General features: G+C 45.3%; 1 protein-coding gene across 2 annotated transcripts in view; it reads right to left on the bottom strand.

The window, feature by feature from the left end:
* Nucleotides 1-26,932, bottom strand: part of ERBIN (erbb2 interacting protein) — a 352,105-nt gene that overhangs the window by 28,448 nt on the left and 296,725 nt on the right. The window contains exons 22-23 of one of the 2 annotated variants that reach the window (XM_075326057.1): nt 24,536-26,051; nt 1,385-1,528 (exon numbers count right to left, since the gene is read on the bottom strand). In XM_075326057.1, the coding sequence (XP_075182172.1) occupies nt 1,385-1,528; nt 24,536-26,051 (1,660 nt within the window). The remainder of the gene's footprint in view (nt 1-1,384; nt 1,529-24,535; nt 26,052-26,932) is intronic. The other variant, XM_075326048.1, reaches the window with a different exon arrangement.

Consider the following 26,932-nt stretch of genomic DNA (forward strand, 5'->3'; position numbering starts at 1 on the left):
AATGACCGACGCTACACAGATCACCGATTTTCGACGCTTTTGCGATCATTTATCGGCGCATCTAGGCTTTACACGTTGCAACGTCGTTACTGGCGCCGGATGTGCGTCACTTTCGATTTGACCCCCGACGATATCGCAGTAGCGATGTCGCAGCGTGCAAAGTACCCTAAAGGCTACTTTACATGCTGCGATATCAGTACCGATATCGCTAGCGTGGGTACCCGCCCCCATCTGTTGTGCGACACGGGCAAATCGCTGCCCGTGCCGCACAACATCGCCCAGACATGTCACACATACTTACCTGCCCAGCGACGTCGCTGTGACCGGCGAACCGCCTCCTTTCTAAGGGGGCGGTCCGTGCGGCGTCACAGCTGCGTCACTGAACCGCCGCCCAATAGAAGCGGAGCGGCGGAGATGAGCGGGACGTAACATCCCGCCCACCTCCTTCCTTCCGCATAGCGGGCGGGCGGCAGGTAAGGAGAGCTTCCTTATTCCTGCGGTGTCACACGGAGTGATGTGTGCTGCCGCAGGAACGAGGAACAACTTCGTTACTGCTGCAGTAACGATTTTTGAGAATGGACCCCCATGTCACCGATGAGCGATTTTGCACGTTTTTGCAACGATGTCACACGCAATGGCATCGCTAATGCGGCCGGATGTGCGTCACAAATTCCGTGACCCCAACGACTTCGCATTAGCGATGTCGTAGCGTGTAAAGCCCCCTTAAGTGTGCAAATCACATATGAATGACTGGTCATATGATGACTACTCAAACTAGTGGGGTGGGGGGACGGAGGGTGCCAATCTGAATTCTTGCCCCTAGAAACACCTCATCCGTGCTAATCATGGATGCGGAAAAAAAAACAACTTGTACTCAGTGGATTTGTGTGCTGTCCAACAAAAGAAAAAACAAATCCTCAGCACATAAATGTGTGAAAGCATCGGCAGGGCTTCCTGACAGTGAGCCTGGTGTCTGTTCCTGCCTCCAAATTGCGAGACATTGTAACCTCTGCTTAGCTGGGGAAGGCTCAATAATAAACCAGGGCAGAAATACTTCTTGTGTAAATCTGCTTGCGTCCCAATCTTGTGCAGTCCAGATCGTGGATGTATTTCTTGGTGACTCCTTGGCAGTCAGGTGCCACTAAAGACAGCTGGATGCAAATGTAGTTTCCATTCTCCACGATGATTATTAATGTTGGTTCATTGTTATGCTTTAATTGAAGGTTTTAGTGCATTTTTTCACACATACAAAGCGGTTTTTATTTTTTCATTGAATTACCCTAATTATTTATAGCAATTTTTAATAATCATATACAGATCTACGTCCAGCATGGTGGCATTGTACGATTAGCATCATCCTAAAACAGCTACTGGAAGTACTCACACGAAGTATGTGAACACCAGAACCTCTTCTGTCAGCTACACTCATGGCCACACTGCCCTGGCTGCCATGCAGATCTCTAGAGCTGCCATACAGAGAGCTGCTAGCGGCAGTGTAAGAGGAATTAAAGGACCGTGACAGCATGCTCTGAATAAAGAAGGACAGATGTAACATCACAGATTAGTAAAGCATGCATATACAACTCAATGGGTTATTCACACACCAACTCATCACACAATTCATGCACATACAGTACAGACATAGAGCCGTGCAGCTGTGTGAGGAGTACCTGGAACCCAGGAGGAGGACATGCAGACCACACAGCCATTAAAGGGAATCTGTCAGCTGGTTTTTGCTACCTCATCTGGGAGCAGCATGATGTAGAAAAAGAGACCCTGAATCCAACGATGTATCACTTAGTTTACTGGGTGCAGTGGTTCTGGCACAATCTGAGTTTTTAGATTGATCATGTAGCTGAGCTCAGAAAGATAACCCCGCCCACACCAGGCTCTATATATGCAATGTATAGATGTAGGCAAAGAGACCTTGAATCAAATGATGTATCACTTAGTTTACTGGGTGCAGTCGTTCTGGCACAAATCAGAGTTTTCATAGATTTATCATGTAGCTGAGCTCAAAAAGATAACCCAGCCCACACCAGGCTCTATATATGCAATGTATAGATGTAGGCAAAGAGACCTTGAATCCAATGATGTATCACTTAGTTTACTGGGTGCAGTAGTTCTGGCACAATCAGAGTTTTTAGATTTATCCTGTAGCAAAGCTCAGAAAGATAACCCCGCCCTCACCGGGCTCTATATACAATGTCTATAGACAAAAAGATACTGGTCAGAGGAGGGGGCGTGTCGGACTAGGGCACACACGCTACTGCAGTGAGAGAAATAATAAGCTCCTGGTGCTAAAACAATCATTACAAGTAAACAACAGCTGGAGCTTGATAAGAGACACATAACTGAAATCTGTGTGTTAACTCCTACAGCATGCCATCTTTAGATTACATATCAAAAACCTGTTGACAGATTCTTTTTGATACATGTATAACAGTGTGCTCAATCTCAGACAATCACAGAGAGGTACACCCTGGGCAACTTTAGGAGACACATTTAAGTCTTATCACATAGGACTAATTTTACCATAACATCTGAATAACATGACTTATCCTGTACTGTAATATAGTGCAGAGCTGGAATCAGAATTCTGCTGCTATCAACTGGAATCAGTCGCCAGTATGACAGGCACACCCTTTAATAGGATCGGTAACTTGCCATAATTAGGACATTTGTTTTGCACCTCGTGTAAATGTCCCTGTTCTACCAAACTGGAGAGTAGTTATTTGTGTGCCTTCTTGTGTTTCTGTCGCTCTTTTCCAGACATATGGCTTTCTATTCCCTGTATGTATATCTAGTCTTTTTAGCCTAGTGGGTGTGGTCTTCAAGAAAAAGAGAAAATGTGAGGATCACACCCACTTGGCTAAAAATAATATAGAAAAAATATTAAGGACCACACCCACTTGGCTAAAAAGACTAGATTTATATACATGGAAGAGGAAAGGAGAAGCACAGAAACAAAGGAAAAACAACGCCCGATTCAGGAGAACAGCGACATTTATACCAGACATAAAAAATACACATGTATGGCAGGTGACAGGTCCTCTGTGGCGCTAACCATTAGCTTAGGCTGATGCATGGATCTCAGCCGCAGAATTGCACACTGGAATTAATTCCATTTAGTGAAGGTAATTTGTGTTGGGATATTCCATGGACTTCCCTCCAGAATAATGACCATGCTTATTCATCTTGCAGATAATTTATTATTCCTGCGGAAAAATGGAGTATAAAATGCCCTACTCATTTACATAATATTTATAGACTTGGTAAGTATTTTAGGCAAGTAATCTGCGTCAAAACGCTTAAAGTATACTAATAGAAGATAAATGCTTGATTCCTGGGATGTATCACTTACTGGGCTGCTTGATGCAGTTTTGATAGAATCCCTGTTTTATCAGTTGTAGATGAATCAGAGCTAAGACTTCTGTGCTGCGTATAACTCCGCCCACTCCCCTGACTGGCAGCTTCCTGTGTACACTGCCAATCAGAGATGGGGGTGGGGTTACAGAAATTAGCCCAACTTGCCTGCATTTGAGTCCTAGTCCTGTAGTGATAATCTCCTGTTAATAAAACATTGATTGTATTGAAACACTACAGCACACAGCCTAATAAGTGACACATCACTGAAATCAGGCTGTTACAGTATTTTATGCTGCTCTCAGATTAAACAGCAAAAACCTGCTGACAGATTCTCTTTAAAGGTATTGCTATGCCGATCATTTTTTTATTTTTATCAAAACAATGAGAAAACAACAGCAATATTTAACACGGTTTCAATACTGTTTCTGCTCCAACATTTAGTTGTCTCCGCTGCGCTCTATTTCGTGGTTCCGATTCAACGCACAGAAAATACCAGGAAAAGCCCACACATAATTGGCTGAGATGGTCACCAGCCTCAACCACTGATTGGCTGAGAGGCGATTACTGCATTTTGAGAGGGACCAGGACTGGAAGGAGACCTCACATTGGAATGGGAATGGTGGCGGACCATGGACCAGTGACTGCAAGGGTCGCTTCCTTTGATTTAGTTTTTTTTATTCTATTCTGAGCCTTTAAGAACTGATGAAACAACCCATTTAACATATGGAATGACCCTGGGCAGTGCTTTATAACATTCGATCACTTTACAGTGGGGCTACTCCTAGTTGTCAAAATGTCAGAAAAGTTTTTTGTGAATTTTTTTTATTTTTTTTTACAGGCACCTTGAAAAAGAAAAAAAAAAAAAAAGAGCATCCTTGAGCCATGTATCTACCCCTCCAAGGCCCAACATCATAGCCTAATGTCTAGATTATGGTCACATTTTCCAATTGCCTATTCCATTTTGAGGACCAGACAAACTGAAAAAACAAACACAGATTGGCTGGATATCTGATGTATATAGAAGCAGAAAGTCCCCTTGATTATTATGGGTCCGTCTGGGTTCTGCTTTTAGACGAGAACAAAAACTTCTGCATGCTGCATTTCTTCTTTGGATCTAAAAATTTGGACATCCAGATCTCTGGCCCATAATGATCAGTGGGGTGCAGCTACCTCTTCTGTAACCAATACATTTTTTTACATTAATTCAGTTTGCCTGGTCCTCAAAACAGAACAATCGGAACGTGCCAACGGTGGTGTGATCACTGCCTTAGAGGGGTTTTCCAGTTTCAGAAGCCTTCTGCCCCCAGGGGTTGTTAAAAAACAAAAACACAAAAAAAACCCCAACAGCTATGCTTTAGGCCGGCTTCAGACATTTGTGTTTAATCAGGTACAAGCCACACACATGGTTATGGTCATACGTGTGTTATAAGTATGTTACACATGTGATATCTGTGCTTGCATATGTGTGACATACCGGAGAAAACACGGGTCTTTTAAATAAAAATATTTTCTATATTTACCTGTATCCAGTGCTGTTTTCTTCAGCTCTGCTGCCTCCCACTCCTGATCCCGGCTCATTATATTCATTGATTATTCACTGCACTGAGGACCTGGAAGCCGGAGCATCACTGGGTACAGCATCAAGTCGACAGGTGAGTATTCAGCAAGCAGTGTGTGTGCAGTGGAGGTCACCAGAGTTCCCAATGAACTTTGATGACATCCTGATGACACCTCAGCGACACTTGCACTACAATAGGTGTCAGGACGGTGACTTCACGGATTCATCAGAGTTCATTCTCCTGGACGTCACTGCACACTCACTGCTTGCTGAATACTCACCTGTTACCGGCGATGGCGATGCGGTCCTCCGGGATGCTGTCCCTGGTGCTGTCCCCGTGATTCCAGGTCCTCGACACAAACACACACACGCACGCACACACACGCACACACACACACACACACGCACACACACACACACACACACACACACACACACACACACACACACACACTCACCTGTCTCCAGCAATGCGGTCCCCGACTCTGAAGTCCCCAGCGCTGCTCCAGCTTCCAGGTCCTCAGTGGAGTGAATAGTTATAATCAATTAATTTAATGAGCGGGGGTCAGAAGCAATGGATACAGGTAAATATAGAAAATCTTTTTATTTCAGAGACCCGTGTTTTCTCCGGTACATGTCACACTGATGTCACTCGGATCACATCAGTGTAGATCTGTGTAACACCCGTGCTGCTGGAGAAAAAACAGACATGTCTCTGTGTGTGCATGCGGGGTCACGAGGGGTCACACGGTCTATGTGAAAACACGGCCGTGTGAGTAACAGCATAGAATTACATGGGTACGTGTGGCATCCGTGTTAAAAACGGAAATCACGGGGCGTGGCTTGAGCTTGATGGCAGGCGGACGCTTTCTCTAAGAGCTCCGCAGGCTGAGGCGGCAGATTACAAATTACAACTCATCAGGCACCTCCAAACATGCCTGGAAAGAAAGGCACAGACACACCAAACAGACCACCAGCGCTGAGGAGCGGCAGCACAGCGGTGGATCACTTTTTCAGAAGTGGGAAGCTGTCCCCGGGTCCCAGGCCTGCTCCTGTCATGGCACCTTCGACCACGAGGCAGACGCTTGCAGCAGGAGGAATTAGCAGAGGACACGGTGTGGAAGCGGCGGGGGAGACTCACATCACAGAGGTACAGAGCGGTGTCAGTGCAGCGCTGACAGGATCAAGGTCTCCACGTGTTTTCCAGACACCAGCGGTGCAGGGGAATACAGGAGGAGAGCCCGCTGTGAGACATATACAGGAGGAGGGAGGAGGGGGAATTCCAACCTCACAGCAAAGATCAGGAGGTCAGGCTGATGCAGAGAACAGGAGCGTGGGTGCTGAGGGAATTAACCCTGTAAGCACAGACAGCATGAACTCTCAAGGGATATCAGGTTCCCAGGAAAACTCATCCCCAAACAATCAGGGGAAGCAAACTGGAGGCCAAATCACACCTATAGTTAACCCTGGCTGTCTCTCTGCAGAAACAGATCGCATATTGCAATTACTGTCAGCTCTCCCTACCAAAAATGATCTAGACATACTAGTGACCAAAATGGAGGCGGCACATGAAAGGGCCCTGTCTATTGTGAAAGGGGACATTGACGCTCTGGATACACGCACAACAGCAGTGGAAAAAGACGTATTTACACTATTTGAAAGAGTTAACACACTGGAGCAAGATCTCTCCAATTCCAGAACACACCTGCAAAATGTCGCCATTCTATTAGATGATCAAGAGAATAGAGGAAGGCGGAATAATATCCGATTGAAAGGAATTCCAGAAGTGATAACAGCCAATGCCCTGCTCAAGTCTGTAACTCTAATATTCAACAAGGTGATGGGGGCTGCTGAGGATACCACCTATGTGATTGATAGGGTCCACAGAGTGTACCGCCAAGGCCCGGGGGATACTGCCCAACCAAGAGATGTTCTGTGCAGACTACATTACTACACCGATAAAGAAGCCATACTGAGAAATGCATGGACCTATGGAACTGTCTCATATGAAGGGTCTGAAGTCAAGCTCTTTCCTGACATATCATCCAGAACCCTGTACATGAGACGCCAACTTATGCCAATTTTGCAAAAGATCAAAGATAAAGGAGCATCCTACAGATGGGGACATCCATTTCACCTAATAGTTCGCCACAAAGGGGACCAATTCCTGCTGAAGCGTCCGGAGGAAGTGGAAAGTCTCTTCCAATTTCTTGATACGCCTGCGGTGGAAATTCCTAACTGGCTACTGATGGACAGACCTGCCGGGTTACCCCAAAGAAAAAGAGGAAGTAGACGTCTGCCTGCAAGACATCAGAAAAGTTCCAGGGACTTCGTGCCGATCGGTTATTGTTCCCAGGAGGAGCCAGATTGATGACTCGGGTTTGATTATGGTTTTTTGTCTCATGGTGGGAGGAGCGGGAGATAGGCCATATTTTTAGGCCTGGTGTGGTCATCATAATATTGTATTAAGGTCTTGCGAAATGTCCTGAAGTATTCATGCTTTTCGCTCTTTTTTTTTTTTTTTTTTTTTTTCCCCCCCCCCTTCTCTCTCCCCCCCTCCTCTCCATGTGGGTTATAAGGACCCTTGAATTGTTAAGTTTTGAGGATAGTCTGGAAATTTTGGTAGTCATCTAAGTTCTGTGCCTCTCACCGCCCTGTCCCAGTATGGGGGGGTGAGATGTGGGTTTGTAGTTTAAAATAGCAATGTCATTTTTGCCTAGAGCCTGTTCAGCTTCTGCCCTTGGTCTTCCACGCACCCCAAGGGTGGTTCTCCCGTTAGGAGGACACCAGGTCTCCGAAAGTTTCAGTGAGACTGTATAGTTTTAGAGTGTATAATTGTACTGGTCGTTCTTTTAGGCCAGCTGGTTCGGTCTATAATTATATTTTGTCTAACTCTTAACGTACTCTTTCTCTAACTCATTATCCTTTTCTCCTTCTTGGTTTCTTTCTTTCTTCTGCGTTTTTTCTCTCTGTAGGGTCTGAACCCTTCTCTCTCCTTCCTGACTTTTCTGACCCCCTCTTCCCTTCCATCCCCTATCCCACTCTCTCATATCCCGTCCTCTCCCGTAGGGGGTACACCACAGCTCTTGACATAACTATGCACAGATCAGGGGTCTCGGAAGTGAAATATGGGACACTAAATGTAAAAGGACTACATAGCCCGGGTAAGAGGTCTATCCTGGCAAACTCGTTAAAAAAAAATGGGGTCCAAGTTGCCTTTCTGCAGGAAACGCATTTATGCAAACATAAACCATTCAAACTAACATCACGCTGGTTCCCTGAGGCATACCATAGCTTCTCACCAGACCCGAAGTCCCGAGGAACTAGCGTCCTCATCGCTCGCGCAATTCCCTGGGAGTTCATGGACTCTCGCAGTGATGACATGGGCAGACTATTAATGGTGAAGGGCAGGATCGCCAGGCATATTTACACTCTGGTATCCATATACCTTCCCAATATAGGGCAGATTGACACCCTGGCGGGATTTCTGGAGTCAATGGAGGACTTCGTGGAGGGGACACTCATACTAGGGGGGGATCTCAATATTGCTCTAAACCCAGCGCAGGACACTTCGACAGGCACTTCGGCACATCCTACATCAGCTCTCCGCAGGCTGCGGTGCATGTTACATGAACAGCAGCTTGTGGATACATGGAGACTTCTGCACCCGTCCGATAAAGACTACTCTTTCTATTCAAATGCACATGGAGTGTACTCCAGACTGGATTACTTTTTTGTGAAACACAAAGACCTTGAAAGGATCTCTAAAGCCCAGATAGACAACATAACCTTCTCTGACCACGCACTCTGCACAGTGTCGGTCTTGTTGCAGTCCCCGATTCCACAGCAGTGGCAGTGGAAGCTGAACACTTCCTTGCTGGAGGACCCGGGAAGCCTGCAGATGGTACAGAATTCTTTGACAGAATACTTTACAATGAATGCGGGTGGGGACACTTCACCAACAACGGTTTGGGAGGCTCACAAGTGCGTCATTAGGGGGGTGCTCATACAGCAAGGGGCAAGGAGAAAGAGGGAAAGGGAATTGGAGGTTAACAGGTTGCTCACACAGCTGAGGGATTTAGAGACACAACATAAGCAGATGCCCTCAGCAGAGTTGGGGGGATCCTTATTTAAAGTTCGGGATGAATTGCGGAAATTACTTAACAACAAGGCAAAGGGGGTCCTTAATAGATGCCGTAGACACTTCTATGAATACGGGAACAAGTGCAGCAGGACTTTAGCGAGAGCACTCAGACAACAACAGGCGACAACCTTTATATCAAAAATATCCCCATCACATCCCCAGGGTTCAATATTACACTCTTCGGTAGAAATAGCGGAGGCGTTCCAAAAATTCTATGAGTCCTTATATAATCTAGAGACAAATGACCCTGCGAAGTCAAAATCATCTTTTGAAAGAAAAATTTCAGAGTACCTCAGAGAAGCAAAAATGCAGAGGTTGGAAGATTCTGACATAGCTATGTTAGAAACTCCAATCTCAAAGCAAGAACTGGTGGACGCAATTACGTCATCAAAACCGGGAAAAGCTCCAGGGCCGGATGGCCTTCCCCTGATTTACTATAAAAAATTTACAGAGATGATATCTCCACACCTCCTGTCAGCATTAAATTCCAGGGCCTCAGAGGGCTCAACCCCTAATGCAGATTCGTTGAGAGCACATATTACGGTATTACCAAAAATAGGGAAAGATCCAACACAATGCGCCAGTTATCGCCCGATATCCCTGCTGAATGTGGACACAAAATTATTTGCCAAGATCTTAGCGAACAGGTTGGCTCCTTTTCTTTCTTCAATAATTCATCCAGATCAGGCGGGCTTCATGGCGGGCCGTGAGGCACGGGATAATACTGTTAAGGCCATTAATCTGATACATAAAGCTAAAATGGGGGGTCTACCGTCTATGCTTCTGTCAACAGATGCCGAAAAGGCTTTCGACAGAGTAGACTGGACCTTTATGGAAGCCACGCTCGGTTGTCTTGGGTTGGGACGCGGCATGATGAATTGGATCATGTCTTTATACTCGGTACCCTCGGCAAGAGTCCGGGTAAATGGGATTCTGTCCGACCCATTTAAAATATCTAACGGCACCCGGCAAGGATGCCCATTGTCTCCGCTAATCTTCATCCTGACGCTAGAACCCTTCCTCAGACATGTACGAGCCAATTCTGATATTACAGGCATTGGGGTTGGCCAGGCAACACATAAAGTAGCTGCATATGCGGATGATCTTCTGTTTTTCGTTTCGGCACCAAGGATTTCGCTCCCAAACTTAATGAGGGAGTTTCAGAAATTCTCCAGCCTATCAAACTTTAAGATAAATTTCACAAAATCTGAGGCTCTCAACATAAATCTTACTTTTAAAGAAGTGGAAGAGTTGAAAACATCGTTTAGTTTTCGATGGGCAGCCCAATCCCTAAATTACCTGGGGGTACGTCTGACCAGTGACTTGGGTCTACTTTACTCACAGAACTTCCCATCTCTGTTATCTAGTATCAGGAAAGACTGTGACAGATGGGGGAAATTATTATTCTCCTGGTTTGGCAGATGCCAGATATATAAAATGAATGTCCTACCCAGAATTCTTTACCTGTTACAGGCGCTCCCAATCAAAATACCGTCTGGATTCTTCAAATCTCTGGAATCAATTCAGTCTTCGTTCATTTGGGGAGGTAAATCGGCACGCATAAAAAGAGCTATCTTACACAGGACCAAGGGGGGTGGGGGGATTGGGTTGCCAGATATAAGAAGATATCACTTAGCTGGGCATCTTACTAGAATGATTGACTGGTGCAGGAACGGGTCTCAGAAGGCGTGGGTACAGATAGAGCAGTCCTTTTCCCCAATACCCCTCAACAAATTACCGTGGGTACTCTCTGAGGTCCCTGCAAGATTGAAATCACATCCAACTATCGGACCAACCGTGACATACTGCAATACTGGGAAGGTGCAATCGGAGTTGATACCCAGACACTCGAGCCTGACACCGATCTTGAGCCATCCTGCTTTTGAACCAGGTAGAACAGACCCAGTATTTCAGGCATGGGTTCGGGGCGGGGTGGACAGGGTGGAAGACTTTGGGATTCGGGACAACTGGCCGCAGGTGGAGGGTTTGGGGGTTAGACAGGATTAGAGTTGAGCGCGGTTCGCGGTTCGTGGTTCTCCAGTTCTAGGCTCGAGTGATTTTTGGGCTGTTCGAGATCGAACTAGAACTCGAGCTTTTTGCTAAAAGCTCGATAGTTCTAGATACGTTCGAGAACGGTTCTAGCAGTAAAAAGCAGGGCTTTTTACAGCTACAGTGTGCAGGAGCCATCGCTGGCAGCCTGCCACAAGCTGGTAACCAAGATAAACATCGGGTATCCAAGCAAAGCGCTTTGGTTAGTAACCCGATGTTTATCTTAGTTACGTGCAGGAAGCCCACACTTTCCCGCTCAGCTCGCTCCGCCCCCTCCTGCCCGCGGCATGTACACATACATACACACACACACACTCTCACCCCTCCCCCCCCCCCCCGCTCGGCTTACCTGCGGTGATGAAGTCCCGCCATCCCGACCTCAGCGCTGTCACTGTCCTCCATGGCCGCCGCTTGTCACATCACCTCTCGCTTCCGACCCGAGACTGACTAGCGGTGACGTCACGGACCTCTCGCGAGACTTGCTGTGAAGGCGCCGGTCATTGACCTCAGTGACAGGGGCTGTCAGTGTGCTGGAGATCAGCGCAGGTAATGTACCTCACTGACAGCAGCACTTGTCACCCCCCTGCAGTGACCTGGGCTGACCCATTGATGTTAGCTCAGGTCACTGCACTGCTCTCCCAGCCAATGGGGAACATCCTGCTCTTCATTGACTGGGACAGTGTGGATCGTCATGGCAACCCCTTGGATTACACCAGACCTGGATTTGTAATAAATTGGTTAAAGAGGGAATGTTTTGGGGAGTGTTTTTTCAAATAAAAACGTGTTTGTCGTCTATTTTTTTTTTATTACTGACTGGGTTGGTGATGTCGGGTATCTGATAGACGCCTGACCTCACCAACCCCAGGGCTTGATGCCAGGTGACATTACACATCTGGTATTAACCCCATATATTACCCCGTTTGCCACCGCACCAGGGCGCGGGATGAGCTGGGGCGAAGCACCAGGATTGGCGCATCTAATGGATGCGCCACTTCTGGGGCGGCTGCGGCCTGCTATTTTTAGGCTGGGGAGATTCCAATAACCATGGACCTCCCTAGTCTGAGAATATCAGGCCCCAGCTGTCTGCTTTACCTTGGCTGGTGATCCAATTTTGGGGGACCCCTACGTGTTTTTTTTTTAAATTATTTATTTAATTTAAAATAACAGCGTGGGGTGCCCTCAGTTTTGGATTACCAGCCAAGGTGAGGTTGCCAGCTGTGGTCTGCAGGCTGCAGCCGTCTGCTTTACCCTAGCTGGCTACAAAACTAGGGGGAACCCTACGTCATTTTTTTTTCATTTTTTTGGCTAAATACAAAGCTAAGCACCCTTAGTGCCACATGAAAGGTACCAAAGGGTGTTCCACTTTTTCTCCATTTTTTTCTCCACTTTTTCTCCACTTTTTCTCCACTTTTTCTCCATTTTTTTCTCCACTTATTCTCCACTTTTTCTCCTCTTATGCTCCACTTTTTCTCCACTTTTTCTCCACTTTTTTCTCCACTTTTTCTCCTCTTATGCTCCACTTTTTCTCCACTTTTTCTCCACTTTTTCTCCTCTTATGCTCCACTTTTTCTCCTCTTATGCTCCACTTTTTCTCCACTTTTTCTCCTCTTATGCTCCACTTTTTCTCCTCTTATGCTCCACTTTTTCTCCACTTTTTCTCCACTTTTTCTCCATTTTTTCTCCACTTTTTCTCCACTTTTTCTCCTCTTATGCTCCACTTTTTCTCCACTTTTTCTCCTCTTAATCTCCACTTTTTCTCCTCTTATGCTCCACTTTTTCTCCACTTTTTCTCCACTTTTTTCTCCACTTTTTCTCCTCTTATGCTCCACTTTTTCTCCACTTTTTCTCCTCTTAATCTCCACTTTTTCTCCTCTTATGCTCCACTTTTTCTCCACTTTTTCTCCACTTTTTTCTCCACTTTTTCTCCTCTTATGCTCCACTTTTTCTCCACTTTTTTCTCCACTTTTTCTCCTCTTATGCTCCACTTTTTCTCCACTTTTTCTCCACTTTTTCTCCACTTTTTCTCCTCTTATGCTCCACTTTTTCTCCACTTTTTCTCCTCTTATGCTCCACTTTTTCTCCTCTTATGTTCCACTTTTTCTCCACTTTTTCTCCTCTTATGCTCCACTTTTTCTCCACTTTTTTCTCCACTTTTTTCTCCACTTTTTTCTCCACTTTTTCTCCTCTTATGCTCCACTTTTTCTCCACTTTTTCTCCACTTTTTCTCCTCTTATGCTCCACTTTTTCTCCACTTTTTCTCCTCTTATGCTCCACTTTTTCTCCACTTTTTCTCCTCTTATGCTCCACTTTTTCTCCACTTTTTCTCCTCTTAATCTCCACTTTTTCTCCACTTTTTCTCCACTTTTTCTCCACTTTTTCTCCTCTTATGCTCCACTTTTTCTCCACTTTTTCTCCTCTTATGCTCCATTTTTTCTCCTCTTAATCTCCACTTTTTCTCCACTTTTTCTCCACTTTTTCTCCACTTTCTCTCCTCTTATGCTCCACTTTTTCTCCACTTTTTCTCCTCTTAATCTCCACTTTTTCTCCTCTTATGCTCCACTTTTTCTCCACTTTTTCTCCACTTTTTCTCCACTTTTTCTCCACTTTTTCTCCTCTTATGCTCCACTTTTTCTCCACTTTTTTCTCCACTTTTTCTCCACTTTTTTCTCCACTTTTTCTCCACTTTTTTCTCCACTTTTTCTCCACTTTTTTCTCCACTTTTTCTCCACTTTTTCTCCTCTTATGCTCCACTTTTTTTTCCACTTTTTCTCCTCTTAATCTCCACTTTTTCTCCTCTTATGCTCCACTTTTTCTCCACTTTTTCTCCTCTTATGCTCCACTTTTTCTCCACTTTTTCTCCTCTTAATCTCCACTTTTTCTCCACTTTTTCTCCACTTTTTCTCCTCTTATGCTCCACTTTTTCTCCACTTTTTCTCCTCTTAATCTCCACTTTTTCTTCACTTTTTCTCCACTTTTTCTCCTCTTATGCTCCACTTTTTCTCCACTTTTTTCTCCACTTTTTCTCCTCTTAATCTCCACTTTTTCTCCACTTTTTCTCCTCTTATGCTCCACTTTTTCTCCACTTTTTCTCCTCTTATGCTCCATTTTTTCTCCACTTTTTCTCCACTTTTTCTCCACTTTCTCTCCTCTTATGCTCCACTTTTTCTCCACTTTTTCTCCTCTTAATCTCCACTTTTTCTCCTCTTATGCTCCACTTTTTCTCCACTTTTTCTCCACTTTTTTCTCCACTTTTTCTCCACTTTTTCTCCACTTTTTTCTCCACTTTTTCTCCACTTTTTCTCCACTTTTTCTCCTCTTATGCTCCACTTTTTCTCCACTTTTTTCTCCACTTTTTCTCCTCTTATGCTCCACTTTTTCTCCACTTTTCTCCACTTTTTCTCCTCTTATGCTCCACTTTTTCTCCACTTTTTCTCCTCTTAATCTCCACTTTTTCTCCACTTTTTCTCCTCTTATGCTCCACTTTTTCTCCACTTTTTCTCCACTTTTTCTCCACTTTTTCTCCTCTTATGCTCCACTTTTTCTCCACTTTTTCTCCACTTTTTCTCCACTTTTTCTCCTCTTATGCTCCACTTTTTCTCCACTTTTTCTCCTCTTATGCTCCACTTTTTTTTCCACTTTTTCTCCTCTTAATCTCCACTTTTTCTCCTCTTATGCTCCACTTTTTCTCCACTTTTTCTCCTCTTATGCTCCACTTTTTCTCCACTTTTTCTCCTCTTAATCTCCACTTTTTCTTCACTTTTTCTCCACTTTTTCTCCACTTTTTCTCCTCTTATGCTCCACTTTTTCTCCACTTTTTCTCCTCTTAATCTCCACTTTTTCTCCACTTTTTCTCCACTTTTTCTCCTCTTATGCTCCACTTTTTCTCCACTTTTTCTCCACTTTTTCTCCACTTTTTTCTCCACTTTTTCTCCTCTTATGCTCCACTTTTTCTCCACTTTTTCTCCACTTTTTTCTCCACTTTTTCTCCTCTTATGCTCCACTTTTTCTCCACTTTTTTCTCCACTTTTTCTCCACTTTTTCTCCGTTCTTTTTCTATGGTCAGTCTACCCATTAGCTCTGCCATGCATACTGTAGCTCTACACCTACTGCACATGTTACTTTATGATTGACATCTCTTTCGTACCAGAGCTGTCTAAGCCTACTCTGACCCCATATTTGTCATTACTATATTGTCCTTGTACTGTATTATGACATTTGTATCATGTGTTTCATTTCTTGCTGTGTTGCAATTTTTTTGCTGCATCCCAATTGTACCTCTACATTGTTCGAGTTTATGTTATTGTTCTCTCACTCTTATGTGATACTGATTATTGTCATTTTTCATGATTACATGCAGATAAGTCCAATCTGACGAAGGCTCAGGCCGAAACGTCATTTGTAACTTGTTTTGGACAAAAACATATATGCTTATGAAAAAATATTTTTCTTAATACGGACCAATAAAGAGTGATTTTGCATTACTATCCATTGTGACTTACTGACTTAGTCTGGGAGATATAGAGTGCCGAGGTTACTCACTAATTTTATCTATTATTACCTCTGAGCACCTATATACCAGTGAGCAGAGCTTCCTCTACAGTAGTTCTCCTGATTAGGCATGCCCTTACCTCATGAGCAGGGCATTGCAGCTTTGGTAGCAACCATTATGACATGGACTCTGCTGCTGTGGACCCGGGGAGAGTGAGTGCAGATTCATTGCACCCACACTCCTCACATGAAGGGTCCGCACTCCTAGAAAATGGGGGATACGTTCCCTGAGTGTCTCCCCCCCATATTCTAGACGGTCCAGAGTCGTCGTGGGACCCCTTTATTTTTTTTCTTACAATAAATTGGTGAAAGAGGAAATGTTTTGGGGACTGTTTTTTCAAATAAATTTCTTTTGTCGATTTTTTGTTTTTGTTAGTACTGACAGTTTATGATGTTGGGTATCTAATAGACGCCATGACATCACAAACTGCTGGGCTTGATCTCAGGTGACTTTACAGCTAGTATCAACCCGATTTATTACCCCGTTTGCCACTGCACCAGGGCACGGGATGAGCTGGGGTGAAGCGCCAGGATTGGCGCATCTAGTGGATGCGCCACGTCTGGGGTGCCTGCGGCCTGCTATTTTTAGGCTGTGAAGGCCCAATAACTATGGACCTTCCCACCCTGAGAATACCAGACCACAGCTGTCCGCTTTACCTTGGCTGGTGATCCAATTTGGGGGGGACCCTACTTTTATTGTGTAATTATTAATATTTATAAAATAATTATAAAAAAGAGCCTGAGGGGACCTCCACATTGGATCCCCAACCACGGTAAAGCTGCCAGCTGTGGTTTTCAGGCTACAGCCGTCTGCTTTACCCTAGCTGGCTATCAAAAATGGGGGGACCCAACGTAATTTTTTTTTTTAACTATTTTTTAAATAGAAAAAATTAATGGGCTTCCCTGTATTTTGATTGACAACCAAGGTAACGGCAGGCAGATGGGGGTGGCAACCCATAGCTGTCTGTTTTATCTGCGCTGAGAATCAAAAATACCGCGGAGCGCTACGTCATTTTTTTAAAGATTTATTTTTACAGCACTGTGATGTCCAGCAATCAAAATACAGGGAAGCCCATTTTATTTTTAGTTATTTAAATAAATAATTAAAAAAAATATATATGGGCTCCCGCTGCATTTTTTGTATTGCTAGCTAAGGGTAATCCAAGCAGCTACTGGCTGCTAACCCCCACTGCTTGGTGTTACCTTCACTGGCAATGGAAAATCCAGGGAAGCATTTTTTATTTTTTTTGCCAAAAAACTACAAAAAAAGGACGTGAGCTTCGCCATATTTTTGTATGCTAGCCAGGTATAGCAGGCAGGTGCTGGAAGAGTTGGATACAGCGCCAGAAGATGGCGCTTCTATGAAAATGCCATTTTCTGAGGTGGCTGCAGACTGCAATTCGCAGCAGTGGGGCCCAGAAAGCTCAGGCCAACCGGTGGTGCGGATTCCAATCCCCAGCTGCCTAGTTGTACCTGGCTGGACACAAAAATGGGGCAAAGCCTACGTCATTTGTTTTCTAATTATTTCATGAAATTCATGAAATAATAAAAAAAGGGCTTCCCTTTATTTTTGGTTCCCAGACGGGTACAAATAGGCAACTGGGGGTTGGGGGCAGCCGTACCTGCCTGCTGTACCTGGCTAGCATACAAAAATATGGCGAAGCCCACATAATTTTTTCAGGGGGCAAAAAAATTCTGCATACAGTCCTGGATGGAGTATGCTGAGCCTTGTAGTTCTGCAGCTGCTGTCTGTCTGTATGGAGAAGAGCAGACAGCAGCTGCAGAACTACAAGGCTCAGCATACTCCATCCAGGACTGTATGCAGAAGTTTTTTGCCCACCAAAAAAATGACGTGGGCTTCGCCATATTTTTGTATGCTAGCCAGGTACAGCTGGCAGCCACGGGCTGCCTCCAACCCCCAGTTGCCTATTTGTACCCGGCTGGGAACCAAAAATATAGGGAAGCCCGTTTTTTTTAATTATTTCACTTATTTCATGAAATAATTAAAAAACAAATGACGTGGGCTTCGCCCTATTTTTGTGTCCAGCCGGGTACAACTAGGCAGCTGGGGATTGGAATACGCAGCACAGGTTAGCCCGAGGTTTGTGGGCGCCTCTGCTGCGGATTTCAGTCCGCAGCCGTCCCAGAAAATGGCGCTCTCATAGAAGCGCCATCATCTGGCGCTGTATCCAACTCTTCCAACAGCCCTGGAGCCGGGTGGCTTGTTGGGTAATCATGAGTTAATACTGGCTTTGTTTTACTAGCCAGTATTAAGCCAGAGATTCTTAATGTCAGGCACGTTTGACCCGGCCATTAAGAATCTCCAATAAAGGGTTAAAAAAAAGACACCACACAGAGGAAAAATACTTTAATAGAAATAAATACACAGACACATTAGAGACTCCATCTTTATTACCCCCTGTCAGCCCTCCACGACCCTGCTCTTCTGTCTTCTTTCTTTCTAGTGTAGTAGTAGTGACGATTGTAGTGAGGAAGGATGAGATTCACCAGCTCATCACTTGGGGCTGGGGAACCTCCATCCTCACTACAATGCTCACTACAATCGTGCAGCAGCGTGCAGCCTTCACTCCGTGAGTGATCACTGCTGGCTGCTAGCGGTAACGCTGACAGACGCGTTACCATAGCAACGGTGCTCTCGGAGCCGCGGTTAGCGGTGACGTCACCGCTAACTGCGTTGCTATGGCAACGGTGATCTCCGTTAATGACCGGCTGTGTCAGCCGGTCCCTAACGGAACGGGGAGTCGACCGTGTGCTAGAGCATGTCGCCGGTACACGGCGATACACATATGTGCACCGTGTACCGGAGAGATGCACTCGCAGGTCCTACATGACGTGTCATAGTCATGTGACCAGTCTGTAGCCAATGAGATAATAGCCACATGACTGGTCACATGGCTATTTTGACGTCACGATAGGTCCTGCATCTCTGCTGGCAGTGCAGGTCACCGGGAGGATTCAGCGATCATCGGATGGAATAGCGGCAGGAGACAGAGTGCAGAAGGGATCGCGAGGACCGGTAAGTGTTATGGCAATGTTTATTAACTGTTTGTGTACATTTATAATGCATTTTTATGTGTTTGTGATTGCCTCCCATTATAGCCTATACGTTCGAGTTCGGTTCGTCGAACGTTCGACGAACTGAACTCGAACGAGACCTCCGTTCGGCGAACCACCTCGAGCCGAACCGCGACCGGTTCGCTCATCTCTAGACAGGATCCCATCCCACTGGGTCTATGGAGATGCTTACAATTGACGCATTTTTTCAGTAGTCTCCCAGCTAGGACCCACTTTCAACGTACTAAGACACAGTTTGAAAAATTGTGTATGGGTTCAGGCACAATACGACATTCGCTTTCAGTGGTTTATTCACTTTTGTCTTCGTCCCCTGACCAACAACTTCCCCCGTTTGCTTCACAATGGGAATGTGATTTGGGTATTCAGCTGACACCAATACAGTGGGAACAGATCTTCAGATTGGCACACACATCTTCCATCAGCTCCAGGTTCCAGGAGGCTAGCTATAAACTGTTATCCAGATGGTACAGAGTACCCTCCAGGTTACATGTCATGTTTCCAACAGTAGACCCCACATGTTGGAGATGTGGCACAGCAGAGGGTAACATTTTACATGTGTTTTGGGGGTGTGAGGCGATCCGGCCCTTCTGGAAGGGAGTGTCCGACACCATTCGCCAGGTTACTGGCAATGACGAGGAGCTGGGACCTGCTGCTGCCCTATTGCATCACTGTGGGGTCCCTGAAAAAACCTACAAGAATTCTTTGAGGAAATTCCTTATTATGGCTGCGAGAGTATGCATACCTGAAAGATGGAGGAGCACGACCCCTCCCACGTTGGTCCAATGGATCAATAAGGTCAATGACCTCATGTACATGGAGGATTTAACCTCCTCGCTGCATGATACATATGAGAAATTCTGGTCCACTTGGCGAGAATGGTTGGACTTCCAACATTCAGAGGAATATAGCGTCCTGGTGGGGGGCGAGCGATGTGGCTGCCGATGGAACCGCAGTTTGCAACACTTAGCTGAATTCCCCTCCCTACCCCCCCCCCCCCCCCCCCGATTTCCTCCCTCTCTCCCCCCCCTCTCTTCCCCTCCCCCTCACATTTTTCTTCCTACTTTTCTATTCTTCTCACACTGATTGCCTAATAACTTCTCTTTCTTCTCTAGCCTTTCTATCTTTCTTGTTTCACATGTATTTGTGAGTCACCTTCGTTATCTGTTTTAATGTGAATCTGTATTAAAGCAAAAATGTGGTGGAACCTAGACTTATCAGGAACCCGGGAGGAGATATATGAAGGAATGTGATTCAGCAAGATACAAATATATATTTCCCGTTTGGCATCTTGTTAATGATATATGTATTGTAGTGCAAATTGGCCTGATTGGTCATAAGAACTGTATTATGTTATGTTGAAGGTTTTCACTTAAAAATAAAGAATTTAAAAAAAAAAAAAAAACGGAAATCACATGTACCTGAACAACGGACGTCTGAAACCGGCCTTACTTACACTTCCCAGGTTTAGTTTGGAGCCTCCACCGCTGCTCCCGGTGCCTGTTATTGTCTGCAGCGCTGCGACAGTGATGCAGCCAATCAGTGATCTTGTTGGCTCTGAGGGGCTTGTGCTATCAGCTTTGGGCGCATTAGTTGCAGTGTTATTGACGTGACAATTACAGACACAAGAAGCAGCAGCAGACACTGTGTGCTGGACCCAGGGAGGGTGAGTTAGGCATGGTTTGTTTGTTTTTTTAAAAAAAAATCTGCACCTGGGGAGCATCTCACAAAACCCCTTTAGGCTATGTGCACACTAGAAAGTGACTTTTTCTTAAGAAAAAAAATGGACCCTCTGAAATAATACCGCACCCGCGTTTTTCCTGCGGTTTGCCGCGGGTTTTCCGCAAGTTGGTCCCTGCGGAATTTTACCATTATCTATGGCAAAAATCGCAAGTACCTGTGGAAAAGAAGTGACATGCTCATTAATTCCACGGCGGAAAATCCGCGGGTATAAAAAAAACCGCAGTGTGCGCACAGCATTTTGTAAAACCCTTAGGTTTTGCTGGGGAATTGACTGCAGCAATGTTAGATACATTTTCTGCAGCAAATCCACAGCAAAATCCACGGTAAATCCGCAGCGTGTGCACAGGGCCTTGGATTCATCAAACAATCCCATCCATGTGCCATTTGCACGTTTGTAGGCCAAGTCTCCAGTGCTGCTATGCTACAAATGTGCTTGATTTGGATCTTGAAAGCTTCCACTAGGGGGCAGCAGTGCCTGGTGTAAAGTCTGGCAAATCTCCAGCGGTTAGGGAGGCAGATCAGAAATCTCCGCTCGAAGGAAAATCATTTCATTGCATAAAGAGTATTGAATTTCGCAGCTATAAAAACCTTGATAGTAATTGCTTCCGCAGGTAATACATTAGAAAAAGGAGCAGCAGAGGTCAGGGTGGGCTATGAAGAGAAGAATAGCCTGTAGCAAGTGAACAACAAGAACCAGCATGCCTTGAAAGCTCAGGTAGGCAAGATCTGCACAATAAAGACGAGCGTGTAATGCTGAATGACTAGACATGACCAAACGAGAGAGGATAGCTCGTAAAAAAGCACAGCGTAATCCGCTGCAATTAATAACATTTTAAACCCTCCGAGGAGAATCCAAAAGACATAAAGAAAATTACATTTTTGCTGCCACTCATCCCCGTTTTGTACTTTCACGCAGCATTAACCTCAGAATATTCACTAGAGGATGGCTGGCTCGCCTCTGGCAACAAACAGTTTTTGGCACGAGAATACACATGAAAAATAATAGACCTGGGAATGAAACAAAGCCGACAATTACCAGTACAGGACTGTGCAGCGCCAAGAAAGTTCTGCAGCGGGAAACCGCCTCCCGAATAGCATCCTTTAATTCTGTCCAAACTTTTAATCTCAGGCTTTATGTACGAAGACAATTCTACTTCAGATGCATTAAAGGGTCACAAAAAGGGTCTTATTCTATTAAAGGAACAGCGCCACCCTTATCTGTGGGCTGCGTCTGGTATTGCAGCTTAGAATGGGGCACAGCTTGAAACTTGTGGGGGCCCCAACTAACAGTATTGTTCTTCTCATATAGTCCAAAGGGACCTTTTAAGGTTGAGGGTCCGGGTGCGACTGTAACCCCTTCACTCACTGTAGTCACGCCCATCGTGCATAGCCTAATTCAATAAAATTAAGTTGTTCTGCAGAGACAGCCGATGGCCAGGGCGGCACTGTTATTCTGCACAGACAGCCGATAACCGGGGCAACACTGTTATTCTGCAGAGACAGCCAATGACCAGGGCGGCACTGTTATTCTGCACAGAGAGCTGATGGCCAGGGCAGCACTGTTATTCTGCAGAGACGGCCGATGGCTGGAGCGGCACTGTTATTCTGCAGAGACAGCCGATAGCCGGGGCGCACTGTTATTCTGCAGAGACAGCCGATGGTTGGGGCGGAACTGTTATTCTGCACAGAAAGCTGATGGCCGGGGCAGCACTGTTATTCTGCAGAGACGGCCGATGGCCGGGGCGCACTGTTATTCTGCAGAAACAGCCGATGGCCGGGGCGCACTGTTATTCTGCAGAGACAGCCGATGGCCGGGGCGCACTGTTATTCTGCAGAAACAGCCGATGGCCGGGGCGCACTGTTATTCTGCAGAGACAGCTGATGGTCGGGGCGGAACTGTTATTCTGCAGAGACAGCTGATGGCCGGAGAAGCACTGTTATTCTGCAGAGACAGCAGATGGCCGGGGCGGCACTGTTATTCTGCAGAGACAGCCAATGGCCAGAGCGGCACTGTTATTCTGCAGAGACAGCCGGGGCAGCACTGTTAATAAGAGGAGCTATCTAAGAAACTACAAAGAGGTCCTGTCATTAGGTCAAAAGTGGACAGTTGTTGCCTTTTTTTTATTCCCGCTGCTCCCGTGAGTATTCCATTGTATTGTTGATGTTTTGTTTGTTTGTTTTTAAAATCTATCATACAGTTCCAGAGGTATGAACTTCTTTATTCAGCGCTAATTTGTATGGTCTTTGCCAAGGAGGCGGTGCTTACATGATTCCCTGGAGGAGGGGTGTTTAAGATCCTCTGCATTATAACCCTGAAAGCAACGCCCAGGTGCTATTTAAAGAGGTTGTCTAGAATTAAAAAAATAAGGCAGCTTTCCCCCAAAATTTCATGACAGTCCACTTGTTGTGTGTTGATGTAATAGGATATGTGGGTATTTTGCGCTGCTCGTTGAAGAATCAAGAAAAGAAACTACAAGGCATGTGAGGAATAGGGCCGTTTAAACTCTATGCGTTTCGCAGTACTCTCACTTCATCAGGAGAGACGCACAAATGGCTGACAGAATTCAGTCTTGAATGGTTAAGTTCCTTTTATCCGAAAATCCATCAGTGAGCTCTCTCTGACTGGTGAGATTACAATATTCTTATCTTTGTTGTTCTGATTGTGTCTGAGCTGATTTATGGTCATCAGTAACAAGCGAGCACTACTATGATCAGTACTCGCAACTAGTGAGGAGCGAACACTACCATGCTCAGGTGCTCGGTACTCATTAAGAGCAGTTGGATGCTCGGATGGGCATGGCTCGTTTAACAAGTATAATGGAAGCCAAGCCAATGGAAGTGAACGGAACTCAAGCATTTTTCCAGAAGATTTCCCGAAAAAAATGATTGAGTCCCCCATTGACTTCCATTATACTTGGGTACTCGAGTCACGCTTATTTGAGCGTCCAACTGCTCTTAACGAGTACCGAGCACTCGAGCATGGTAGTGCCTACTCATCACTAGTTACACGTACCGAGCACCTGAGCATGGTAGTGCCCACTCATCACTAGTTACGAGTACTGTGCACCCGAGCATGGTAGTGCTCACTCATCACTAGTTACGTGTACCGAGCACCCGAGCATGGTAGTGCTCACTCATCACTAGTTACGTGTACCGAGCACCCGAGCATGGTAGTGCTCACTTATCACTAATTACGAGTACTAAGCACCCAAGCATGGTAGTGCCCGCTCATCACTAGTTACGAGTACTAAGCACCCAAGCATGGTAGTGCTCGCTCATGACTAGTTACGAGTACTGAGCACCCAAGCATGGTAGTGCTCGCTCATCACTAGTTACGAGTACTGAGCACCCAAGCATGGTAGTGCCCGCTCATCACTAGTTACGAGTACTAAGCACCCGAACATGGTAGTGCCCACTCATCACTAGTTACGAGTACTGAGCACCCAAGCATGATAGTGCCCGCTCATCACTAGTTACGAGTACTAAGCACCCGAACATGGTAGTGCCCACTCATCACTAGTGACCATATGAAAGGCAATTTGAACTTTTAAAGTCATAAATCAGCTGAGTGGAGCACAGACAATTGAGGAGAATAATTATAAACTCCTGTCAGAACTAGCTCACTGATGGCTCCTCAGATAACTCATTCTGCAGCCAGGAATAGAAAATGGAACACACAATCTCAGACTACAGAAGGTAAACCGTTTTAAAAAACCTAATTGCAAAAATAATTTTTAGCTAAAAATACATGCACTTAAATAAGAATAATTGTAAACATACTTATATTTAAGGATTCAAAAAATCTGTTGGATAACATGGCCCCATCTCTCCAGGATAAGAAGGCAAAACAACGCCAAATAATTCCAGTGGTAAAGATAGAATGTGACGTGAAACTATATAATAAAATTGCTAGAAGAATTGTGATCTGATTTAGTCCCCCATCTTGTTCCTGCACACCGCGCTTTGTTGTACACTGGATGCGTCGCAGGAGGAACAGAACACATGGTATGTAATATCATAATATTTCTTACCTTTTCAAGTTTTTTCGCCTCTATGTGCCTTAAGACCTGTTCCCGCCAGTCATGAGGGACTTTACTCCTGCCTTGTGAATCCAGTAGAGAATGCTCAGAATTAACCCTTGCGTTTGGCTTTTTGGAGGGACTAGTCCGAGAGTAGTTAAAATCACTGACAGACATCGTTCTCTCGGGGATATCATTAACAGAAGGACGTGCACTTTGTGGTCTTGGTACATTTGGGCCATCGATGCTGTATGTCCTAGCTGACATGGGTCTCTGTGGACCTGCTATCATGTGTGTAGGTCGTCCTATTGAGTGTAATTCTCGGTAGGTCATATAGTCCCCATCTGGTACAACAACTCTCCTGATCGGTCCTGGATCAGCCACTGTCATAGAAGCATTGGAAGAGACACTGCCTTGTCTTTGAAGAGTGTTACGACCAGCTCCTTGAAGGACTCGGTCATTTGGGGACATGGTCCATGCTTCTATGTGCCTTGGTCCCATTTTTTGAGGCACACTGTACATGTTACTTGACCGTACATTATTATGATTAGAGAAATTCATGTTGGCAGGGGGTTTGGCATAGCTGGGGCTATCCATGCTATCGGACATATGGTAACGTGGAGGCGGTACACTTCCTTGGTCAATGGGAGTGCTCTGTTTTTGAGGCCACAGATTGTCCTTGGCTGTAGCACTGCTAGAACTATACTGAACATTGTACTGAGGCACAGCGGGCATCTGGGTTGCCCCAGGGGCTCTCATGGTGTATGCCCCCTCAGGGTTGTGGTTGGAATCAAATTTGAAAACTGTTTTTTTTCCAGCAGATACCAGATCCGAAGAGGAACATGAACTGCTGAAAACCTGCAGTGGCTGGTCGTACAGAAGAGTGGCCGACTTGCTCCGAACAATATTTTGCCCATCAGCACCTGCTGCTGCGGATTTCCCAATGTAGGATGGCTGTGGCGAGCCACCCTCACTGAGGATGTCATAGATCCTCAGTCCACCGGTCTCAATGTTGGTTGTACTGTGGGATTTCACAACTGAGCTCATTGAATCTCCGAGCTGGGGAGACAAATCATCGGTACTTTTCGACACACACATATCAAATGAAGGCACTGAATCCTCGGATGCGCTCCTCACCGGGTCACTCATATCTGGGGACAAATCTTCATCTTGGGAATGACCATTAACTTTGTTAATTGCGCATAAATCAGAATACGTTTTTCTGTTCTCCAACACTTCAGTCTCCCGTTTCTCGTTGTTGTTTGTAAATCCCTTTCCCGATAGCACTTCTTGTGAGATTAAGGACCGCTCCAGGGTGTCGGTGTACAGGCCATCTTCGGCTGTCAGGTTATTGTTGATGTTCATCTGGTTTAGATTTTGTGCCAAGTCACCAGTGCTGTGTAATCTTTGCTCTTGGACTAGATCTTCTTCACTGTTTGGTGATGGAATCTCCGTTAATTCTCGCTCATCAACAGCGTTTAATTTGCTCCCATTATGTAAAATATTGTTTAAGTTTTCATCTTCTTGTCTACAAAAAGGAAATGTAAAGGAATGAGAAGACTAATAGATGGCTGACAATGGTCAACGTGTGAAGTGGAAACAGAAATGCATCGAATATACGACATCACAATCATCGGAATAGACAAAAAGCAAAAATCACCTCAGTCATTCACGGCCTAAAACAGGGAAAAGCTGTAATACTGGGTAGACATTGCTCCAACCACTGACCAACAATTAATATTTTATACAGAGTTCAGCCAAAGAAAAAGAAAGCTTTGGCCGCCATTGTGGGAGGATACGTCTCTGAACCAGAGGATCATCTACTATCGGCCGCTTCACTAGACTGAACTGAAAGAAGTATTATTTGCACGGTTCAGCATGGGGTCAAGCTACCCAAAATTTGAGTAACGGGTCACCCTTAGTTTCGACTGGTTGGACATATGATTTAAAAAATTATTAAAAGGGAACTGGTCACCAGATTTGGCGACTATAAACTGTGGCCACCACCAGTGAGCCCTTATATACAGCTTTCCAGAATACTGTATATAAGAGCCTAGGCTGCTCTGTATAACATAAAAAACACTTATTTATTAAACTCCCCCAGGGGGCGGTCTGGTCCAATGTGTGTTGCTGCCCTCCGGTCCAGCACCTCCTCTCTGCTGTGATGGCTGTCTTCCCTACTCGCAGGCCCGTGTGTATGATGCATCCTACATCTTTCACACAGGCCAGAATTTCGGTCTTGCGCAGGTGCACTTTGATCTAACCTGCAGAGGGCAGATCAAAGTACTGTAATGTGCAGGCGTGAGGAAAGGTCGAAGACTGCCTGCGCATGCGCACTACAATGATTTGAAATGCCCTCAGCAGGGCAGATCAAAATGTGCCTGCGCAGAACTGCACTGCCAGTCTGGG

The sequence above is a fragment of the Anomaloglossus baeobatrachus genome, chromosome 1, assembly GCF_048569485.1.
Source record: "Anomaloglossus baeobatrachus isolate aAnoBae1 chromosome 1, aAnoBae1.hap1, whole genome shotgun sequence".
Lineage (NCBI taxonomy): Eukaryota > Metazoa > Chordata > Amphibia > Anura > Aromobatidae > Anomaloglossus > Anomaloglossus baeobatrachus.